The sequence below is a fragment of the Astatotilapia calliptera genome, chromosome 6 (assembly GCF_900246225.1).
Source record: "Astatotilapia calliptera chromosome 6, fAstCal1.2, whole genome shotgun sequence".
NCBI lineage: Eukaryota > Metazoa > Chordata > Actinopteri > Cichliformes > Cichlidae > Astatotilapia > Astatotilapia calliptera.
In genome coordinates, this window is record NC_039307.1 from 8219091 (window position 1) to 8240066 (window position 20976).

A 20976-nucleotide genomic window follows, 5' to 3' on the forward strand; every position below is an offset into this window, starting at 1 on the left:
TGTGTGAATTTCTTTTATTCCTCTGCCTCCCAGTGTCAGTATTTCACACAGTCCTGCTGCCGTTTTAGGACAATGTACAAGATGACAAAAATGTGGTGGCACAGAAGCCCTTTGTTTCAGCTGGACAGGAAGTTAGGCACAGAGCAGAAACAGACAACAGACACAGCCACACAAGACAAATACATCATCTAAGAGACGAGAACACGAACAGAATGAGTAAACGCGTTTACATTAGCTCGAACTAACGATGTATGCAATAAAATAAATGGCACTCGATATAAACTAAGGCAAAACACACACGCACAAAAAGGCATAGTAAAATATAAATTAATGATTGCATACCTCAGGTCCATCCTTCGATAGTTAAAACCGTTATAAACTGGGCTTTTGCTACAGTTGATAAAATACTGTATATTTTCTTCTTCTGAAATTCAATATTGCATCTGTTACCTTCCATAATAAAAGGACACCTATCCTGCTTTTCCTTGGAAAATGAATAAGTCCCGTTTAAAACTAACCGGCAGTTTGTTTTTTGTCTGCAGTTCGTTACTCGTCTAATTTTCTCCTCCAGTCTAACCCACTTATAAATACTATATCTATGTTTGTGTAATGCTTTGATGACAAGCACCAACACAATTGTAAAACTACTACTGAAGAAACTAAAATACACACAAACACAAATAAAATATGTGTATATATAGCAGCTAGAAGTCTTTGATTGAGCTTTTCAAGAGTAGATGCTGCAGTTTCAAGCAAGTTTCATCGGGAAAAAAACAACAAAAAAGACAAACTTATTGCTACTAGTACCATGGGCTCAACCCAAACATGATATAAAACCTCAAATACGTGCACCTTTGAAGGAGCAAAGGAGACCACTACTCAAGAGGGTGTAAGTAAAACTAAAAACTCAAGGATATCAGGGATCAACGTAAGCTGACATATCACATCTTTGCTGAAGGCCTATAGAGCAGAGTCACTGTGCAATGCAGGGATGTTAAAGCAAAAAGTAATCAGTGCAGTAATACAGAAACCCACCCAACATGCCACTAGTTTGAATATTCAGAGCCTAAACTTTTTAAAGCACTTGCTGTCAGACACTAAAAGGCAACTGAAAATAGTCACTGAATGAGTCTTGGTGCTTAAAACTGTTTGAGGAGATGTCATAATCTTCTATCAAAATTCTTTAGTCTTCTTAAAATAGTAGTCCTTCAAATATCCTCTTGAGCTAGACGTGTCCTCTGCTGTTCAGCTCTTCTCCTTACGCGGGCTGGGACTCTTTCCCGGTTCTCCTTTATGGCTCAGACGCTTGAGCACCTTGATGGGTTTAAACTTTGCCCCTTTTTTCTTCTGGTGATCGCTGTCTGGATCCTTCTGAAAGTCTGATGAGGATTAAAATAAGAAATAAAACTGCATTAAAAATTTAAAGGAAGGAAAAGAGTGCCTTCATGAATCTAATGAAACATCATCGCACCTTTTTTCTTCAGCATCTCTTCCATAAGTTTGTCCTCTTCTTCCTCCCTGTGACAGAACCACAGTTAGACTCCTGCCAGTCTCTACACAACACAGATGCACATGAACTGTCTGTACTCGATTACCTCTGCCTGTCCTCGTCCATGCTGTTGACTATTTGGTTGCGCTGTTCAATGATGGTAACCAGCTCAGCCATCAGCTCCTGCTCCCGACTCTTGTCATCCTCGGTCCAGTCTTTCTCTGATGAGAGGAAAGAAGAAATGGAAGAAGCAGAGCATGATTAATAATTTAATCTGTTGTTTTATTTCAATTACGTACACGTTGTAGGTGTTCACAAGGTTTATAAATTATTGATGCAAAAGCAGAGCAGCATTCACTATAAACTAAATGCACATCCACCATCCTGTCAGGTCAGCAGGGAGTCCTGATTAATAAGTCTTGGAGTGCTGGAGATACTGACATTTCATTCATTGCACAAACTAACCAAGAGATTCTTAATAATTCAAACTGAAGATTGATTTTTTTTTTAAGTTCTTTGAGTACTTCAATAATGTAAACAATAATTTTACAGAATATAGTTACTGGGAGCCACTGAAATGAAACTGGATTGGGCATTTAATGGTTTTTACCTTCCTTTACATGTGAGAAAGGCCAGTCTGGATAACGTTCTAACCCAGTTATTATACAGATGGAAATGTCTCAAATACCTGGTTTGTTGAGAAGACACCTCAACTCGTACTCCACATCAGCCTGCCTCTCCTCCAGGTTCTGCTGCTTCGCCCTGCAGAGAGCAACACATTAACCAACAATAAGTTCAAAAATATAACTTCACGCTTACTATTCTGAGCATCTGTCTACAGGGTTTATATGTAAAAATAAAACCAGCCATGACGTTCCAAAACTGTAAAATTTATATCTTACGTGTAGACCAGCTCAGCTTCCCGTCGGACAAGAAGGTGTTTATCATGAATTAGGGTGAACCAGTCCACCAACAAGTGCTCCTCATCTTCATCTAAATGAAGAAAGGGTGAATAACAAATATTAGTACTCCTGTCATTTCTGACAGAGAAGCAGATTTGCTTTTATTACTTAGAAATGACTATTTTAAAAAAAAACAAACAAAAAGAACAGAAAGCTGGTCTTCACTGGACTTAAAGTGCTGTAATGTGATACCGTTTGGATTGTCTCTGAGCTTCTTCTCCAGCTCCACTCCCCTCTGCTCCAGCTCATCCAGCTGCTTCTCCAGCTGACTCATCTCCCCATGGATGTCCTCAACTGGGATGTATTGATCTGACTGCACCTGGAAGGATGTTTGAATCACATGACTACTACTTCATCTGTTTTACTCTTAAGTGATGATGTCATTTCTGTCGGGTTTATTTCTGTTTTTAATTAGTCCGTTTTTATTTTGGGGGGTTATTTACCTTGCGTTTAATAAGTGGGAAGCCATGACCGGGAGCCGGGGGTCTAGCAGGACGGGGGCCTTTTGGCGGTCTGGTTTTAGAATTGGCAGGAGAGGGCGAAGCTTTTCGGTTGAAGGGGTTCTCTTTACATATCCGCTAAAAAGAGAAAAGATGCAGTTGGATTTTTAGTAATGTGCAAAGTGTATTGATATATAAATTGTCTTCTGTTTGGAGGTGGTGCCATTACCTTGTTTTGTGACTGGGTGGCCTCTGAGGCCAGTGGGCTGGGGTTGCTGGGTCGTGGTGGTGGAGGTCGAGGAGCCTTGGTCACTGGGTTGCGACTGGTCTGTGGAGTGGCTGGAGCTGAGCTGGCATTTGCTGGTACTGGAGAAGGGGCGGGGCTTGGAGAAGGCTGACGGAGATGCTCAGTCGAGGAGGAAGAAGGGGAAGGCTTGGAGTCGTTCGGTGAGCAGATGGAAGGCTCGGAGACGCTTTTGGTGAAGTTGTGTTCCTGGTCGCTGCTGCCACTGCCAGCTAAAGGGAGCTGAGAGGAGCTGTAGTCTGAGCCTGAAGACAAACTCTCTGTACTGAGAGCTGGAGAGGGGGAGCAAGAGGAGGACTGAGAATGAGAGAGAGCTGAAGAAGAGAAAAGTTTTTGAAATAATTTTAAAAAAAAAACAGCAGGGACAGAAGAAATTCAAGAGGAATAAAGTAGTTTGAAATGTTGGAATAAAGCGAGGATAAGGGGAAAGAAAACACATTATTTTTAGCATCTATTAGCAACACATCTCTTTTCAACTATTTTTAGTCTGTGACTCTTTAGAATAATTTTTTTTATTATTACTATTTTTATCAGCTGTGTACATAGTTTCCGCTCACCTCTTTTGAAGTGACAACTTGTCTGTTAAATTAGAGGTTGTTTAATTTTACATCAGACAAACTAATCTAGGATTAAAGTGACTAACAACAGCACACACACTTCACACTTCTATACTGCACACATTTTTGAAGATTGGATGCTCAAAGTTGGACAAATGTGCTTTTTATCTATTAAATGGATAAAATGGAAAGTAAGGCACAATATTATAAATCACTGGGTTGTAAACTTCAGTCTTGATCAATGACGATCAGGCTTTGCAACTGAAAATCAAATATGAATTTACTTTTGTCCTGTTACATGTAACTCCATATACCTGGCAGTTTAACTAGAGACATAAATAGAGAGTGAACAAATAAACTGAGGAAATTCTGTTGCACAATAGTGCTTGCACCCCTTGCAGAGCCAATCAACAACAAACACTTTGTCAGTAGTTGCACATATCTGCCCGAATACATTACCAGGATGGCTCTGAATGGTGACCCTTATGTTACTATGAAAAGTACCATGCACTGCGTGTTCAGTGTCTCTACTATTGTTCAGCATATTTAGACGCATCTGTCTTTTCCAGACACACTAGTTAGCTCATCATCAATCACTTCCTGAGAGCTGTGTTACAAGTTAGAAGCACATTTCCATGGCGAAATGACCTCATTCACGATGAGTCAAGTACTGATAAATTACAAAAATATGGATAAGTGATATAAAGAGTATGCCCCCTGAAAAAGTCAATCCTAGTGCATAATTTTGGGCACAGCCATGTTTCATAAGGGACTCTGCTTTCATTCAGTTTAACTGCACAGTCATATTGGTGTTTTCATCTATAAACTTCAAATTTCTCAGCTGTTTACACTGAGTTTAGAAACCCACTGAATCAGGTGACACTAAAGAAAATGACCTACCGGTATGTTTCTTTCTGTAATTTCTTTACAAACATTTGATAAAACATCAAATAGTTAAGTTACTGTTTGATACTTGTAAAGCACAAAGGGGATGCTCTTGGTGTTTGTGGTTCTGATAAAACTGACCTTGGTTACCGGTGGGTGGCCGAGGAGCACGAGGTGCAGGCCGTTTCTTGCTCTTGGTGCTTGCAGGACTGACAGAGCGGGATGAACTTCGTTTATTAGTGGGAGTGTCTGCACCCACTGCGTCTGCTGCCTGAGTGATGCTGTACCATGGGTGACTAGACACCACCGTAGCTGGAGGTGCTCCTCCCTCACTCCCTTCTTCCCCATTTCCCTCGTTATTTTCGTCGTCGTCGTCCTCGAACGGGTTGGAGGACTGGGGGGGCGTGCTGGGTCTGGAGCCCTCCCCTTTGAGAGAGGACAAAGAGCCTGTGTTTGGAGGTGTTGCCAGTCCAGCAGGAGGAGGGGGAGGGGCTGGTGCTTTCTTCTTCTTGGGTTCTGACTGAACCAGTGCGAGCCAAGGTGGGTCTTTGGGTTTATGGGTGCCACTGAACAGTGAAACACAGATAGTGATGGAAGGGAGGGTCACACAGAGGAAGACAACAAAGTACATCCACATGGAAGCATGGAGGGTTAAACAATTACAGCACACACTGCAACAACATGACAAACACTATGGAGGTGTGATTAACGAACGTGAAATGGCATTTAAGATAAATTCAGCTACCTTGCAGGAGACTGTGACCTTCCTCTGGGTTTGGGAGGAAGTGGAAGCTTCTGAGTTTCACCTGTGATATTAGGAAAAGCGTTGAGCATGACTATAAACAAATGATTCTGCTATTTTTAGAAACTTACTGTGCAAAAACTACTTACCGACTGCAGGACCGTCTGCTGTGCGGGAGAGTCGAGCCCGTGGCACAGGGCGAGGTGGAGGGATGGGATCAGAAACCCGGCGGGGTGCAGGCACTGGCCGACCGGTAACCTCAACGTGAGGTGTAGAAGGGAGGTCTCCATTTGCTGTGTGTTTGGCTGGTGTTTGAGTTTCTTCTTCTTCTTTCTCTCCCTCCTCCTCTTCATCGTCGCTCTCATCGAAAGGGTTGGGAGGTGTGGCAGATCGTGGTTTCTCCTCTGCTTCGCTGGTACTGTCTTCATTTGTTTTTTCTAAACCGTCTTTGCTTGTTGTAACGGGAGCGACCGTGACTGAGTCATCGGCTGGAACGTCAGAATCGTTCGTTTCCTGTACTGGAGTCTTTGCCTGGCAGCCATCAGAGGGCGCCGTGTGAGGAACTGTGCTGCGACCGGTCCTAGCAGACTGTCCCGACGCTGGTCTCTTACTAAGATCAGGCTGGCCATTCTGGTTGGATAAAGCATTCCTATTAAGGTGATGTGCACAGACAAGTGCCCCAGAGTTGCTTTCTAATTTGTAGGATCCATGAAGCAGTGTCCTGTGACACTCAGTGCACCTGAGAAAACAAAGAAACAAAAACAGGAAGTGTGACGAAAAATAAACAGTTGTTTTTTGTGACCTGTTTGCAAAAAGGATTCACGCATTATTAATGTATACCAAACACCACCTACAGTAGATATATGAATTGAAAATGTTCAACAGGTGAAACATAAACATTTCTTTCTCACGATGTCACAGGAAACCGGACACACCTGTTCTGACACGATAGCTAATTTTAGCTGTAGTGTGAAGCCTATGTGCAGCTGCTACAACTCAGGGTGAAATATTAACTGTTGTGTCCACCAAAAATATGTGACCAGCTCTTTGAAAAGCTGAACTTCTTGCATCTTCAATCAGAAAAATAGCACCCATATCATAGTAACTATTGCTGAAAGTAATCAAAACAAAAAGATTTATAAACAAATAGCTAAGGGGAATTTACTGATATTAAAAGAAATAAAAAATAAAAAGTAATGCAATGGCAAATACAAATAGTAATAACTGTTATAATATGTTATAAATGTGTAATAAGTTGTAATAAATGTTTTCTAATTGACAATTTCTTTTAAAACAAAAAGATAAAGCATCCAGTTCAAGCGTCTTACTCACACACAAATCTGAATCCATCACCCGATAGTGCACAATATCCTCTGTCACAGCTTGACTCAATAATTCGGGTCTTGTTTTATCAAGTTTTTAAATTGTTTGGCGGCCATACCCAGAGGGAGGGAGTAAGCCTTGAGGAGAGGAGGTGAGGACGTACAACACGAGAAATGAGTAGAAAGGGAGCGCTCACTTGAAACAGTTGCGATGGTAGAGCTTGCCGTCCACCAAAAACCTCTGCACCAGGTGGACGTGTTTCTGGCAGGCGGCGCAGGTGCTGCTGAGAGTGCTCCGCTTGACTGCCGCAACCGCTTCGGTGCCTGTCTGCACGGACTGGATCGGCAAGTACATGCGACCGGGGATGTTGTTCGCAGGAAGGGGGACAGGGAGGAGACATCAGGGGAAGGGGGAAGATGGAGAGTAATGGGGGAGGGGGGAGATCATATACGGAGTCAGGATTTGAGGATGTGGATTGTTCATTCTGTTTAGCTAGCTACATCTACTTGGTTATCTTATTTTTGGAGTTCAAGTGAAAACATAATTTGATTGATTAAAAAAGTGTGTTAAAAAAAAATCAAAAGAATGAAATGATAAAAAGATGTTTATTAGTAAAAAACAATCCAAACAGCTTTGGTTAGTGGCTCTGGGAGTCACACATTTGGGATACAGTTACTCTTTAGGACTGAGATATTGCATTTTTTTTGTTTTTTTTTTTCTAGGTGTTAAGTAAATATAGGGGTTAGAAGCAGCATATTTCAAAACTTGGCACACAGTGTTAAGAAACTACAACTGTTAGTCTTTTATCCATAGGAGACTGTTAAGAAAGACTGACCTAACAGTTCTCTTTCACCTCCAAGCCCACCCTCCCACCCCCACCCTACTGCCTAGGCTCAGGACCAGAGAGCGGAGGGGGGGTGAGATGTGAGGACGGAGAACAGGAAGAGGAGGGAGTGGAATGAATTTCCATCTGAAGAAGGGAGGAAGGGCAAGTGGGGGAGTGATGAGGAGAAAAGCAGTACATGGGAGTACGGGATGGAGGAAAGGTGTTGAAGGGCATGCGAAAGAAAAGAGAGACAGGATACAGAGGCTATCTTTATAGACTTATTCTACCGCCATTGTTGAGCTTTTTCCCCTGCTGTGCAACACATAGCTCACATAAGGAAGTTGACATAAAAATCCATATTTGGATATTCTACACTTTTGTAGTAAAAATAGCAGATTTACACGATGTAATAACTCCACATAGTACATGCAAAATGATTGTTAAATCTTTCAAGGCTTCAAATGTCATTTCAGTGGGATTATCCACTCCATAACAGGCCATCATAATCAAAGTATTTTGAGTGATCTACAGCTTGCTACCATGCAAACTCTAGTAGACACCATGTCAAGCTCCTAGACGTTAATTAGGCCTAATATTCCCAAACAGATAAAAGAATAAAACGCTTCTCCTGGTGCCAAGTCTTATATACTTACCTCAGTCTTATCTTCCAGAGGAGTTACAGGCCTTTTCTGGGCTGGCTCATTGAGACCAGCAGTACTGAGCCTCTTCATACAAGGAGGGTTTGCTGTGGTAGAGAAACAAGGGGAAGCCAGTTAATGGCTAATTTCTTGTATACATTATTATCACACCCAAAATTTAAGCTGTTGTGCAGTCCAGTTTCTTCTGAGTTATGATGAAATGAGAAATGAAGTGAGACTTTTCATGAATGGCACCACTAAATTAAAGTGACAAATATACCCAGGTACTGGCCCCAACCCTCTAGGTTCATGTCTCCCTATTGGTAAAGTTGACCAAGTTGCATCTGTGGTTTCCCCCCTCTTTATTTTTCATTTATTCAAGTTATCAAACACTGAATGTGTTTGCTCTTTGTTCACTGGCATAGGCAGCAAAGAAAGTGGATGATGATGATGATGATATGACCCAATCACAGCACTTAAGAGTTGAAGGTGAAGACAAGAGAGACTAAACCGACATCCAATTAAAAAAAGATTTACTTTTTCCTTTGATGATTGCTACAGTAGTGCATAAAAACAAAACTCTGGAATATTTTTTTAAACCAACCCAACATACATTCTAGTTTGTTTTTTCCTTTACTGTCTTTTGTTTTTTAAACCCGTCAGAGTCCAGCATCTTTGAGTGCAGCTGGGGATAGTAATCTCTGATATGCTCTGACAAGCTGTTTCATGCTGGAGGGAAACCAAAACCTGCTGCAGATAAAGAACTGGTGTATGTGTCACAACACTGAGCTCACCGAGGCTGCAAATAATAATAATAATAATGGATTGGATTTATATAGCGCTTTTCAAGGCACCCAAAGCGCTTTACAATGCCACTATTCATTCACTCTCGCATTCACACACTGGTGGAGGCAAGCTACGGTTGCCACAGCTGCCCTGGGGCAGACTGACAGAAGCGAGGCTGCCATATCGTGCCATCGGCCCCTCTGGCCAACGCCAGTAGGCAGTAGGGTAAAGTGGAACAAGGAGAACAAGGACTACTTTGACAAACTGCAGTTCAAGATCATGGAAAAGGAGTCAATCCAGGGATAAGGAAGATACTGGAGAGACAGCTTTTATATAATCACATTTACCGCAGTTTGTCACAAATGCAAAACATCTCTGCAGGAAACACTCATACCTAAAATATATCACTGAAAAAAAAAGCTTACTGAGTCTGTAATAGCATATACATTAACAAGTAAAAGATTATACATGTGTATGTGACAGAATTCACACAGTTGCACGCACCCTGAGACTTGTTGTTGAAGAAGTTGTAATACTGGGACACGTATGTGATGATGCTAAGCCGGTCAGGCACTTTCATAGACACCATGTCTTCTGGGTCCAACAGGGCTGGAATCCCCAGTTCAGTCTCAGCCACTTCAAACGCCTTTCAATGAGGAAAAGAGGATAAGGGGAAAGGAAGTAGAAAGAGCAGGAAACAAAAAGAGATGTTGGCAATGAGACAGGAACCAGTGAGCTTAGATACAAGGCAAAACTTGAGTAAGAGCGAGGTAAACTGACCTCTTTGTTATTAAAGATAAAAACCTTGATAAGCACAAATTTGGTAACAACTCAGCTTGTTCTGTTGTTGAAACCTAATGTGGTATCTTGGTATGACTTCTATCAGTATTTCATTTCTTTATTATTAGGAGTTGTAGTGGAAACTTGTGGGAGTGTGGTCTCTGTATTATTCAGGAGAATGGAAATGATTAGTGGTTAACCTTTCAATGCTTTAAGCACCTACAAAAAAATAAATCCCCTCACTGCACTGAGCCTGCAGGAGAAATCTTATCTCAAGCCGAAATAAATAAAACCAAAACAAGTGGAAAAGCTTGACTGGATGTGTGTGAGAAAGTATGCAGTGAAAAAAAAACAAAAAAACAATCCGCCGTTTGCATGATGTTTACATTTATTCCTTTGAGAAAAACCAGCAGTGAGAAAAAAATTCCAGTGAAGAAATGATACTGCAAACAGCATTACATAACAACATACCAGCACGGTTCTGAAACAACAAGGCCTACAAATGCTGCACATCACAATTAAAGTGAAACTAAATCTAAAAATCCCCAAACATGTGGTTTCTAAAAACCAGTCTTAACCTCCCCACACCTACTATTAGATAGTTAAATTGAGAAACCTTATGAACACAAGCACACTCTCTCTCACACACACACACACACACACACACACACACACACACACACACACACACACACACACACACACACACACACACACACACACACACCCACCCACCATCTTGGTCGGCAGCTGCCTCCAAACACGTCATGTATCATTAATACTGTGTGCTGCTCAGTAACATTTAATATCTATTTATTATTATCATCATTATTATTATGCTATTATAGGTATTGATTTTATTGCAGTTATCCACTTCACATGAGTACATGGTGATTCTTTGCAGTGATCCACAGCTAGCAGACTCAGAGTAGTGAGATTTAATGCTGCAGAGGCCTTGAGTCAGATACTATCCAAGTGATGGATCTTTTAACACTTTTCAGCCCAAATCGGGTCAGGAAGACTTTTCTCTTGCATTTTACACTTTGTAAGGCCTAGGATTTTTTATTTTTTGTTATTTTTTTGAGCATGGTGAGCGAGTGAACTGAAACCAATATAGTTATTTCTGTAGTGGCAACCCAACAACCAAAACAGCTACTTGAGGGAAGCTAAAGTAGTTTCCACCTCGTGCTGAAAAATCTGTGGCTCACCATGACAAATACTCCTAACGTTTTATTTTTGGATTTCAATCTAAAAACAGAGACAAAAACTGGGTGCACTGGATGAATGACAAAAATGAGGTGACACAAAAAGTCTGCAGCTTCCTTCTGGCTCGAATTCTCGTCACCCTGTCATCTATGACTTTCCAAAACAGACCACTCTAAAGTCTGTGACCTAAAGTGTCACCCAAGTGACACATCAACCCTCACCAGGCATCATCAAAAACCTGAAAAAATTGTGTAACACAATAAAAAGAAAAAAAAAAAAAGAAAATGTCTGCAACATTGACATTTGCTACCAATGTAATGTAATCCACAGTGATTCTAAAGGTTAACAATAACTTGAAACCTGCACAGTAGGAGCTCCTAGCTTGAGTCTCCATGTGACAGCAGTAACATCTAAACAGTGATTCAGCATTTAGTGAGTCTATCAGCACCTCCTACATGAAAGGGGACTCAAAAGTCATTCCAGGAGACAATCAACCCCAAATACACTCATGAAACTTACAAATTGAGCTTACATGGTCAATCAAACAGAATGCTTTCCACATAATATTCACTCCAGACTAGACGTGACAATTACTTTCTTCCTTTATAAGAATTCTTTATAAGCTTCTCACTTCTCCTAACGCTGCAGGAATTGAAAAACAAAACATTAAAACAACAACAAAGAACTACCAAAGCTGAGCTCAGACTGAAAGGAGACTTCCATTTCAACCCTCAATGTTCTCCTGGCTTCAAAGCCATGTGGAAAAAAACACAGTCAAGGAAATCAGATTTTTAAAGTTTTAGGCTGTATTTGATGTACTGCTTTACAAAGCTGCAAACTCTGCACTTTTGCACTGAAAAGCTTCACTTCATGGTTTCTCCACAGGCTTATGTCAAGAATTTAGTTTTTTCTGACACAGAGTGCTCTGGCTTCCTCCCTCTGACTCTCTGCCCTTCAGCAGAATTGAGTAAGAGTCTGTCTTCACATCACGCACACACTCCACTTACACCCACAACATCTATGAGGAGTCAAACACATAATATGTTTCTGGCTACACATAAGCTAGGGATTTCCAAATGACTCAGGTTTCAAAATGACATCATTCAACACAGAACAACGTGTGTACAAAACATATAGTTGTAAACGTGACTCACCAGGCGGTTGTTCTCATAGACATTCTCCTTAGTCAGTGAGCCAAAATCTCTGCAATGACAGAAAAAGGTTACAACAACATTTAGGATAAGGCTGAAGATAAGGCAGCCAGCATAGTTCTATAGCAGCCCTGTTTCTACATACAACTTGCTCAACTATTTGCACTCATATTATAGACTATAAGCTATAATCTAAATAGATTATAAGCTATTATTTGCCTGACAGCATAACAAACTGCAGTGGTGAGCGGTTACAGCTCCCACCTACCACTGCTGACAATCTCAAAAACCGGCCTTAAATGATGCCTGATGCCAGAGCAAAAAGAAAGAAGCAGCAGGAGCGATGGGCCGATAATTACAAGGCTCTGCTCTAAAATGCCCAGAGCAGGGATCTAAAGCCAGTTTCTCACCAGTAAACATCCTGCAGTAAAACTGGAAAAAATGTCTGAGGAGCTGTGGGATGAATGTGCATAAGTAAATGTGTGCAGTGGTCTTAGACACAACAGTATGGCAGGGGGAAAAATAAGAAAAACCCACCATGAACCCAATGAGTGCTTGTGGAAACCATGTGGAACTTTCAAGAAGGCAAAATCCTGTGAATGAGCTCCGTGTTGGAGCCACACAAAGTGACCTCTGTTCTCTCTAATCTAATTCCCGTGGCCACAAACGCACCGAGCAGCAACTTTAATATCAGGGCTGTGTCAGCCCGAGTCCCCCGTGTCAGCATAACAGACATTGCCAAAATAAAAAGTGCAGTAACTCAAAAATAACAAAGATTTTACATTTTCATACCTCACAGAAAAAAGAAAAAAAAGAACTGACTGGGACGGTGAAATGCTGTGTGTGATCAGCATGCACATCTAATCCACAATGACTCAGAGTCTCACTCCAAGGTTTATTTTAGGTGAGAGAGCGAGAGAGAGAGAGAGAGAGAGCGAGAGAGAGAGGCGGTAATGACAATCCACATGATCAAAACCTGGCTTGAACCAGTACATCCGCTAAATCTGGTTTAGTCAGTTGGAAAAGCTTTGCAGAATAAGATTGTCTGATGTTATGACAGTGAATAATTAAGCACTAATCAAGGAGCAGGTGAGACATCAAATGAGTTAGAGATTTTAAAAATATAAAACAAAAGCAGCAATAAATTAACAGAATTTTATTTAAATACAAGTTTTAAAAAGACACTTTATGTGCACTTCCATTAACTTTGCCATGAATGACTTCTGGGGCTCCACATCTACTCCATCTCCACTGGTCTGACTGACAGGAGTCGTCATCCAAAGGACGATAAGGCCATCCAAGTCTCATCTGCATCAGTGTGCCATTTTTCAATGAAGCTTCAGTGGCTGCAGAGTAAAGGGCAGCACTTCTACTACAAATGACCTGCACATGCATTAGAGCTAAATCCAGTTCGACAGGCAGAGGTCTCAGCCGCAGATTAGTCTGACGGGCTGTCTGTCTGGATCAGAGGGAGTTCAGCAGGGCCGCTGCAGCTAGAAAGAAAGCTGAACAGCGAGGCATGCTGGGACACAAATTAAAGAGGCAAAGCTTGAAAGTTCCCAGTTTGCAGAGTTTAGGATTTGTCTAATTCCTGTACTTTCAGCATTACTGCTGTGCTGTTTATGCAGATAAAGTCCACTTCACTGTTTAAGTGAAAGTTTGCTCTGCTTCCATTCAGTCCAGTTTGGTTACCTGAGAGATGAACAGCACGAGCCACATGCTTACTGTCCAAAATCATTTATCAGACCACATTTTGCCTGTTTTCTTCAAAGGACACTGGGATGACACGTGGTTAACGGTACATTTTACTGCAGTCTGTGGGAAAATTCTAGCCCTTCATAACAATCTGTTCAGAACAACGAAGCATCCATAGTTCATTTTTTCCCTGATGTTATAAATCAAGTTCCCTCTTTTCCTGTACATTGGTGTGCCTTTGCCCTACCTCAGGAATTCAAATTCAAGGCTTTCATAGGTGAATCTATGGAAGAACCTGCCTTTGTCTCTGGCTCACTCAGGAACTCTTATGGCGTATGACCATTTCCAGTAACCTGTGACAGTTAGCTCTCAGCTTTCTGATGCTCACAGGTCTCTTGAAGCATGAAAGTCCTTTTTATCACCCCTGTCTGCAGGTAGGGCACTGATGACCACTATGGACTGGCAGTTGCCCTTGAAAGACGGGCTTTATGGTCAGAAATGTCAAACTGGGCAAAGGGTTTATCATCTCTATGATTCGCTTCTTTTGTAAAAACGCTTGCTAATCGCTCATCTGTGGGGCTTCTGCTTTTTTTTGTAGCACCTTCAGTGGTTATACAGCATACCATCAGTGTTGGTAGGTTACCATCCTGACTGATTTTGTGTTTGTCAGACACCAGTGAAGACTTTTCTTATTTTTTAAGCCAATTTTCCCAAAGAATAAACTTTAATAAAATTTAATTGAAGACAGAGTGCTTCTGTGGTTTAATACAGTCATACTCGCATCACATGCCTAGCAAGTTTTCCTGGGTTTTGTTTTTAATAACTTATAGTTGCCACAAAATCTCCAAGAAATCTGGACTTTTCTCAAGGCACACCATTGTATTGTGTGAATTCTGATTGAAGAGAAAAAAATTAAATAAACACATTCACATTTAGTGTACAGCAGCATACGTTAAACAAAAACAGGATAGCTTGTGTGCACTGTAAAGTTTCAGGCTGTCATTTGTACAGGTGGCTAAAGGTGGCTCACTGTCACTCAAGTGAAAAACAAAATTACTGTTTTGAATCTCTACTAAAAAGATGGCGAGTCATCATGTCCTCCTCCCTATACCCAACCCTTGTAAATCACATATACACGCTGTGGTGTTTTGTGGTAACCTCTGTACTCAGTGTGTAGGTGTGAAACACAGAAGGGAAGTGTTGTTACAGACAGAGCGTCGCTTGTCAGGATGACTTTGACACGCCACATTGGACACTCGCTCACATCGCAGAACTCACAACATTACAGGAGGCTTTTTTTCTTTAAGTGGCTGTGACAAAATATAATTAAAACATAGAGTTGAAAAATGAACCGTGTCTTCCAAGATAACACTGCCATACTTAGGTATGTTAGTATGGTGCTTTTAGATTTTTACTTAAATACAATGAAAACATCTAATTTCACTGCAGTTAAAGCATTAATAACTGGATTTTTGTCTTTAACCTACAACACTACTCCTACTGTAGCAATGCCATCATTACTACATGGGAGCAGTAAATGTGAAAATGTATGGAAAGTTAAAAAGTACAAGTTGTTTGAATCATAAAGGCAAAAAATATTATTCTAGTTTAGTCACAAAACCTTGCCATGTGGTTTTGCATATGACTTTCTGCTGTGAGTTGCACTGGAACATTTTCTGTTGGAGAAGTGGGATGCATGACCGTACTCTAGTGAACCACATTATGTATGCATATGATCTTGTGGTATTTAGTTCTAGCAGTGCTGGTCTACAGGGGCAGTTTACCACATGTCCTGTTTATGGTACAAAACAGGATACCACACAAAGTGTCTGTAAGAATGCTGTCATGATTTACAGAAGCAAAGAAGACAAATATCTAAGATTTCCTGATTTCAAACAGTCTCATAACAATCGTACAGATTCCATTAAAGTAAAAATATCCTGGGCATTCTATTACAGATGAAATGACAGATGATGGAGATAATTATAGAAAATGATGTATGGTGTATGCACAAGCACACGCCCTCTTTTGCAAGTATGGATAGAGTGAACATGTCTCATACTGTACCAGTCTCTGTAACAAAAAAAGTTACACAGACTTCAAGTAGCTTATAATGATACTGTGGGATTACACATGTTCCTTAAGCAATCACAGATCACTAATTACATGACAGAAAAAATGGTTGGTTGGCTTATTTTAAAATGAATGGGGTAAGGATTGTTTTTCCCACTTGGGTTCGTGGTTTCGTCTCCATTTTTAATAGTTTTGAATATGGTCCAGTGTAGTTATTAAGATTATAAAACTTAAGTTATATGTTATTACGTAATGGTTTTACTTGAGATCAAACTGGGCTGTACGTGTATATGGCCTTTGAGTTTAAGGAGTCTGACAGCTCTTCTTTAGAGCACAGATGAGTTCAGATGGCTCTGTCCTGACAGGTTTTGTTCTACATTGGTGTTTTGAATGGATGAGTTACCCTTAGTAATTCTGAACCTCAATTCAGTCACAAAAGAAAACAGTTAGCAGCCTGTCACGCCTCAAAAACCAGTATACCTTTCAACGGAGGCAGCTCCTACACAAAAAAGAACCAGTGTACCACAGATTAACCTTACCGTTAACTTAACCTGCTTCTAACTTCATTTTACAGTAGCGTTTATGTTACACTTGTGGTTACTTACATCAGATCTGGTCTGAAGCGATGAATAATGGCACAAAACGCCAGCCCGTCTCGAAAGGACGTAGACATGTCCTTAATTTGCACATCGTTGTAGTTCTCACACTGTATCCGACACCACTCCTGGAGAGCCTTCAGAGATCCCATCATACTACAGACAAATCCGATGGGGAAGGTGGTGAACTTGGATTGATCGACCTTTATTTGTTGACGGGACAGAGAAAGCGACGACGGCCAGGCAACACCCGAGCTGCCGATACGTTACCTTCATGAGCAGCCACTGAGTCACATTGGAAAAAAACGAGCATGTCTTAGGAGCTAGCTGGACGATGCCCAACTTTACCAACTGCAGCAAGCACCGTGTGAAGTTTACCTCCCGTGTGCGGTTATTCAGACTGCGGTTACTGCGGAATGAGTGAAAAAACACGGCTGATTTCCCGAGCTGATAACAGGAGCTCGCCCTCAAAAGTTCTTGACGTAGCCGAGTTAGCTAACTGGCTGCAGTGGCTTGCTGTTTGGCCCCACTTTGCAGGTTTGCTGTATATGTGTAAACTGTTGTTTCACGCAGTGATGCAGTTTCAGTCGAAGCAGGTGCAGAATTTCCTCTGTGAAGGACCGCAAGATCCGCACTAGGCTTTTGTTTGTAAGTGCAGTGACTACAACGGCTAAAAGACTGGTTTAAAAAAAAGTCTCTTTAGTCCGTTGCCCGCGACGCCATCATTTATGTACCAATACAATTAAAAGTAACCTATGAAAAAATAAAAATCCCGCACAGGAAGTGCAACTCCAGCCGAACAGCGCTGATTAAAACACTGACAGCCTGGCCAAGCTGCCAACCTACAATATCCCGTTTCTCTCCCTGCTCTTATCGCCCAACAGGGGGTGCTACACCCATTCAGGGGCTGCTGTCTTCTTCTTGTATTGGAGTCGACGGAGACATGCATCATCCCCGCATTGCTGCCCTCCTCAGGTAACTTGTATAATACAGGGTTGCTGCCTCCTACAGTGGGGGAAATAGCTATTTGAGCCCCTAAATTTGTTGTAAGCTTTCTTATTTACAAAGAAATAAACAGTGTCTATATTCTATTGTAGTTTAATTTCAATGGAAAATTACAGAACATCAACCAAAAATCCAGAAAACACATTTAATCAATGTAATGAATTGAGTGAGTTAGGGATTTGAAACTCCACAGTCCTGCCAGAATTCTGGCTCAAACAGATCAGCTGTGTCCAGTCAACTGGAGATAAACATCTGTCCACGTGGGTCATAATAGAGCACCAAGGCAACAAAAGAATGGTTAAAGAAGAAGCATACTGAGGTGATGGAGTGGCCTAGCCAGTCTGCAGACTACAGTGTTATGGAAAATTTGTAGAAGGAGCTGAAGCTTCAAGTTGCCAATTGAAAGCCAAGAAACCTAAAGGATTTTAAGACAGTCTGTAAATAGGAGTGTGCCAAAATCACTCCTTAGATTTGTGCAAACCTGGTGACTAACTTTAAGAAACGTCTTACTGCTGTGCACCCCAACAAGGGTTTCTCCACCAAATATAAAATCATCTTTTGATCAAATACTTATTTCACTCAATGACATGCAAATCAATTTATAACGTTTTTGTAATGAGGGGTTTGTTGTTGTTGTTTTTTGGTTGATATTCCATTTCCCATATACAAGCTTATTTTGCCATTCAAAGCTTTTAAGGTTAAACCAAGAATTTGACTTCGAAATTTGAAAGCTAAAGCCTGGATTATATTCGGTTGCAGACACGGCCAGCTGGAGACCCAATGACCAAGTAGTGATCCCAAGTCAATACCAGACACTGACTTGCATAGATGGATCTTCTCTAAAATCACTGGGATATGTGTCAGTCTCCATCAGCCATTGAGCCCCAATGTACTCAGTCAGTCTAGTTACATCTGTTACTGCCGATGCACTAAATTTGAGCTTTATTGTTACTGAAATGTGGGTACGAATGTAGCATTTTTAAAATATTTCATTAATATTTCACTGATTTTGACTTAATTTTACTTATAGTTGTCAAAGCTTACTAGTATACAGTTCATTTGTGGGGCCGTGTTGACCTCTTTGTACAGGACTAATCCCCCCAGCCCTGTCATTAACACAGACTCTGGTAGAATTTCATCAGAAACGAAGAAAGTATTCATGCATATCAACACTTTATAATGCTACCAGTAATATACCGACGTGTGACCATTCTGATAGCCGTCTGTGTCTGCAGGTGAATGAGTGAAGCTACATAAACAGTTAAATTAGCATAGCTTACCAGCCGTAAACCCGACAACAACACAGTGGGTGAGGGTCGGAGGGGGGGTCGCTTGGCATTCTAACTTTAAAGGAAGGATTTTAACAGTATTTGCTGTGGGTTACAGCAGTGGACCAGCAGGCTACATGTTTGAATCCAAACAAGTTTCACTCAATCCCAACAACTGAGGATCGCCATTGTGGTCGCTAGGGTAACGTCACGTCGCCGTCATATCGGATGTGGGCGGGGCTTAGCGCTAGAATCCCTTTGATCCTTTCATGTCTTGTGTGACATCACCTTGGTCAAAGTCTATAAATAGAAGCATTTGCACAGGGTTAGTCACAAGGTAAGTTTAGTAAGAGGGAGTAAGAGAGATTAATGTCTAACACACAAACTCATCAAGTCCAGATTGTAAAAACTTATATCATTTGAAAATATGAATTCTGCCATTGAAACGACCGATGCGATTCAAAGCTGCGCCACTGCAGATGACTCTGAATGTAGTGTCGTCCCTGGCGCAAACATTTTACAGAGCGACGAGGGGAAATCGAAGCACTGTGTGTGCTGCCCTCAGTCGTGCAACCAGCATCAGAATCCGGGGGATCCAGAGTCAGTTGTTCTCCAGGAACCTCCAGTGTCAGAAGAACAGCTGCTCGTTAAAGAGCTAATAAATGCTGTTATTACACGTGCCTCCAAAGAGGCAAAGGTGTCGCCGTCTGACATGATTCAGCAGCGCCTCTTCACAGCTCTGTGGGCACAAGTTGAGCAAAAGCCTCTCAAAATCACACAAAGGGGGATTAAAAAACTTGAAAAGGGGATTTTTAAAGACATCAAAAAACGGCTGGACATTAGCCCTGATCTCGTGATCATTGCGCTAGCCGTAGGTCAGCCGTACCTAGAGGTGATCATCTCCATATTTGAAGATCACCTCTTCCGTAAAAACCTACTGGCAAGGTTCTTCTCGTGGTGCGTTAGAGCCGAGGATGACGAGGACGAACAAACTAAAGCCATTTCTCAAACACTTTTAGAAGAATTTAAAAGTAATATATTTCCAATAGTGGAGAAAAAATCATCATCTGGCATTACTGTCAGCGATTATGATGATGATGAAGAAGAATGTGTGAGCGCACTCATTGATGCTGTGCTCACACGGGCTGCGAAGAATTCGCACTACAAACCTTCTAAAAAACTCCACAGGTACCTGTTAAAACACGTGTTGTCTGACAACAGGATCAAAGATCTGCATATACATAAAAAAAAACTGAAAGATCTGGACAGGGCCATTTACCAAGAGCTACGTCAGAAAACATTCTGTAAAGAAAAACATTTACTGATGTTACTGAACGACGAGGACCCAGTGTTGAGAAAACTGACGGTCGATATCATTAAAAATCACCTGATCGACACTATGCAGAATCCAGCCCTGTGTGAAGCTGAAGAGGCTGAAAATTACAGGTTATCTGTGGAAACCTGTATCAAGAAGGTGGTGACGCGTGTCATTAACAATGCCAGTTCACCTTGCTGTACTGAAAAAGTTGATGCCATCACCCAACGGCTATTCATAAAACTCTGGCCTAGACTTAAAAAAATCAAAATCGACAATGTGATGTTCCTCAGTGATATGGTTTACAGCTCTTTAATAGAGAAATGGAAAGAGCCAGATGTCATACTGACATTCATGGAATTAGGCCACAAACATACAGATGATGTAATTGTAAAGGTTTTCAAGGAGCATGCCATCACTGTATTGGAAAGTGAACATTTCATTACAAGCTTCTTTCTCTCTGCGGGTCATGCTGTATGGATCGCAGGCAGAAAATACTTGGTTAGTGTTTTGTAAATCCCTAAAAGTAGATTCTGTTCATCTGGACGTAGCATTTTCAGTTTCAATTTATTTAACATCTAATCGAGTCATTTTAAAAACCCTTGACCGGTCGAGGCAGATGGCCGTTCCTCACTGAGCCTGGTTCTGCCGGAGTTTTCTCCCTGTTAAAAGGAAGTTTTTACTCCCCACCGTCGCCTAGTGCTTGCTCAGAGGCAATTGTCAAATTATTGGGGTTTTGTTTTGTGCCATCTAATACACAACTTATCGTATTGGGCACTCTAAATGTATTTTTAATCAATAAAAAGATCCAAAAAAGATTATATTGTGAATTGTGCGTGTTTTCATTGTCACACAAATGTATACATTTTCAGCTTAGACTGAACGTGTTTGTTTGTCATTCTTTTCAAAAATCAACGATTTTAGTAGCAACTATT

General features: G+C 41.2%; 1 protein-coding gene across 3 annotated transcripts; it reads right to left on the bottom strand.

The window, feature by feature from the left end:
* On the bottom strand, window positions 1–18892 carry micall1a (MICAL-like 1a). 3 transcript variants are annotated; one of them, XM_026170012.1, is made up of 18 exons: window positions 18739–18892; window positions 16832–17458; window positions 16463–16738; window positions 12093–12141; window positions 9457–9598; window positions 8182–8273; window positions 6899–7038; window positions 5529–6118; window positions 5383–5443; window positions 4779–5203; window positions 3121–3509; window positions 2895–3029; window positions 2644–2770; window positions 2392–2482; window positions 2178–2251; window positions 1596–1710; window positions 1472–1518; window positions 1–1379 (listed from the first exon to the last, which is right to left on the bottom strand). In XM_026170012.1, exons 3-18 carry the CDS (start codon window positions 16606–16608, stop codon window positions 1246–1248), a joined length of 2757 nt encoding a protein of 918 aa, XP_026025797.1. In that variant the 5' UTR covers window positions 16609–16738; window positions 16832–17458; window positions 18739–18892; the 3' UTR covers window positions 1–1245. The 3 variants fall into 3 exon arrangements, with proteins under 3 accessions (XP_026025797.1, XP_026025798.1, XP_026025799.1); XM_026170013.1 differs by having other exon boundaries at window positions 16463–16609; window positions 16724–17458; XM_026170014.1 differs by having other exon boundaries at window positions 3121–3467; window positions 16463–17458.
* Window positions 18893–20976: the final 2084 nt, after the last annotated feature.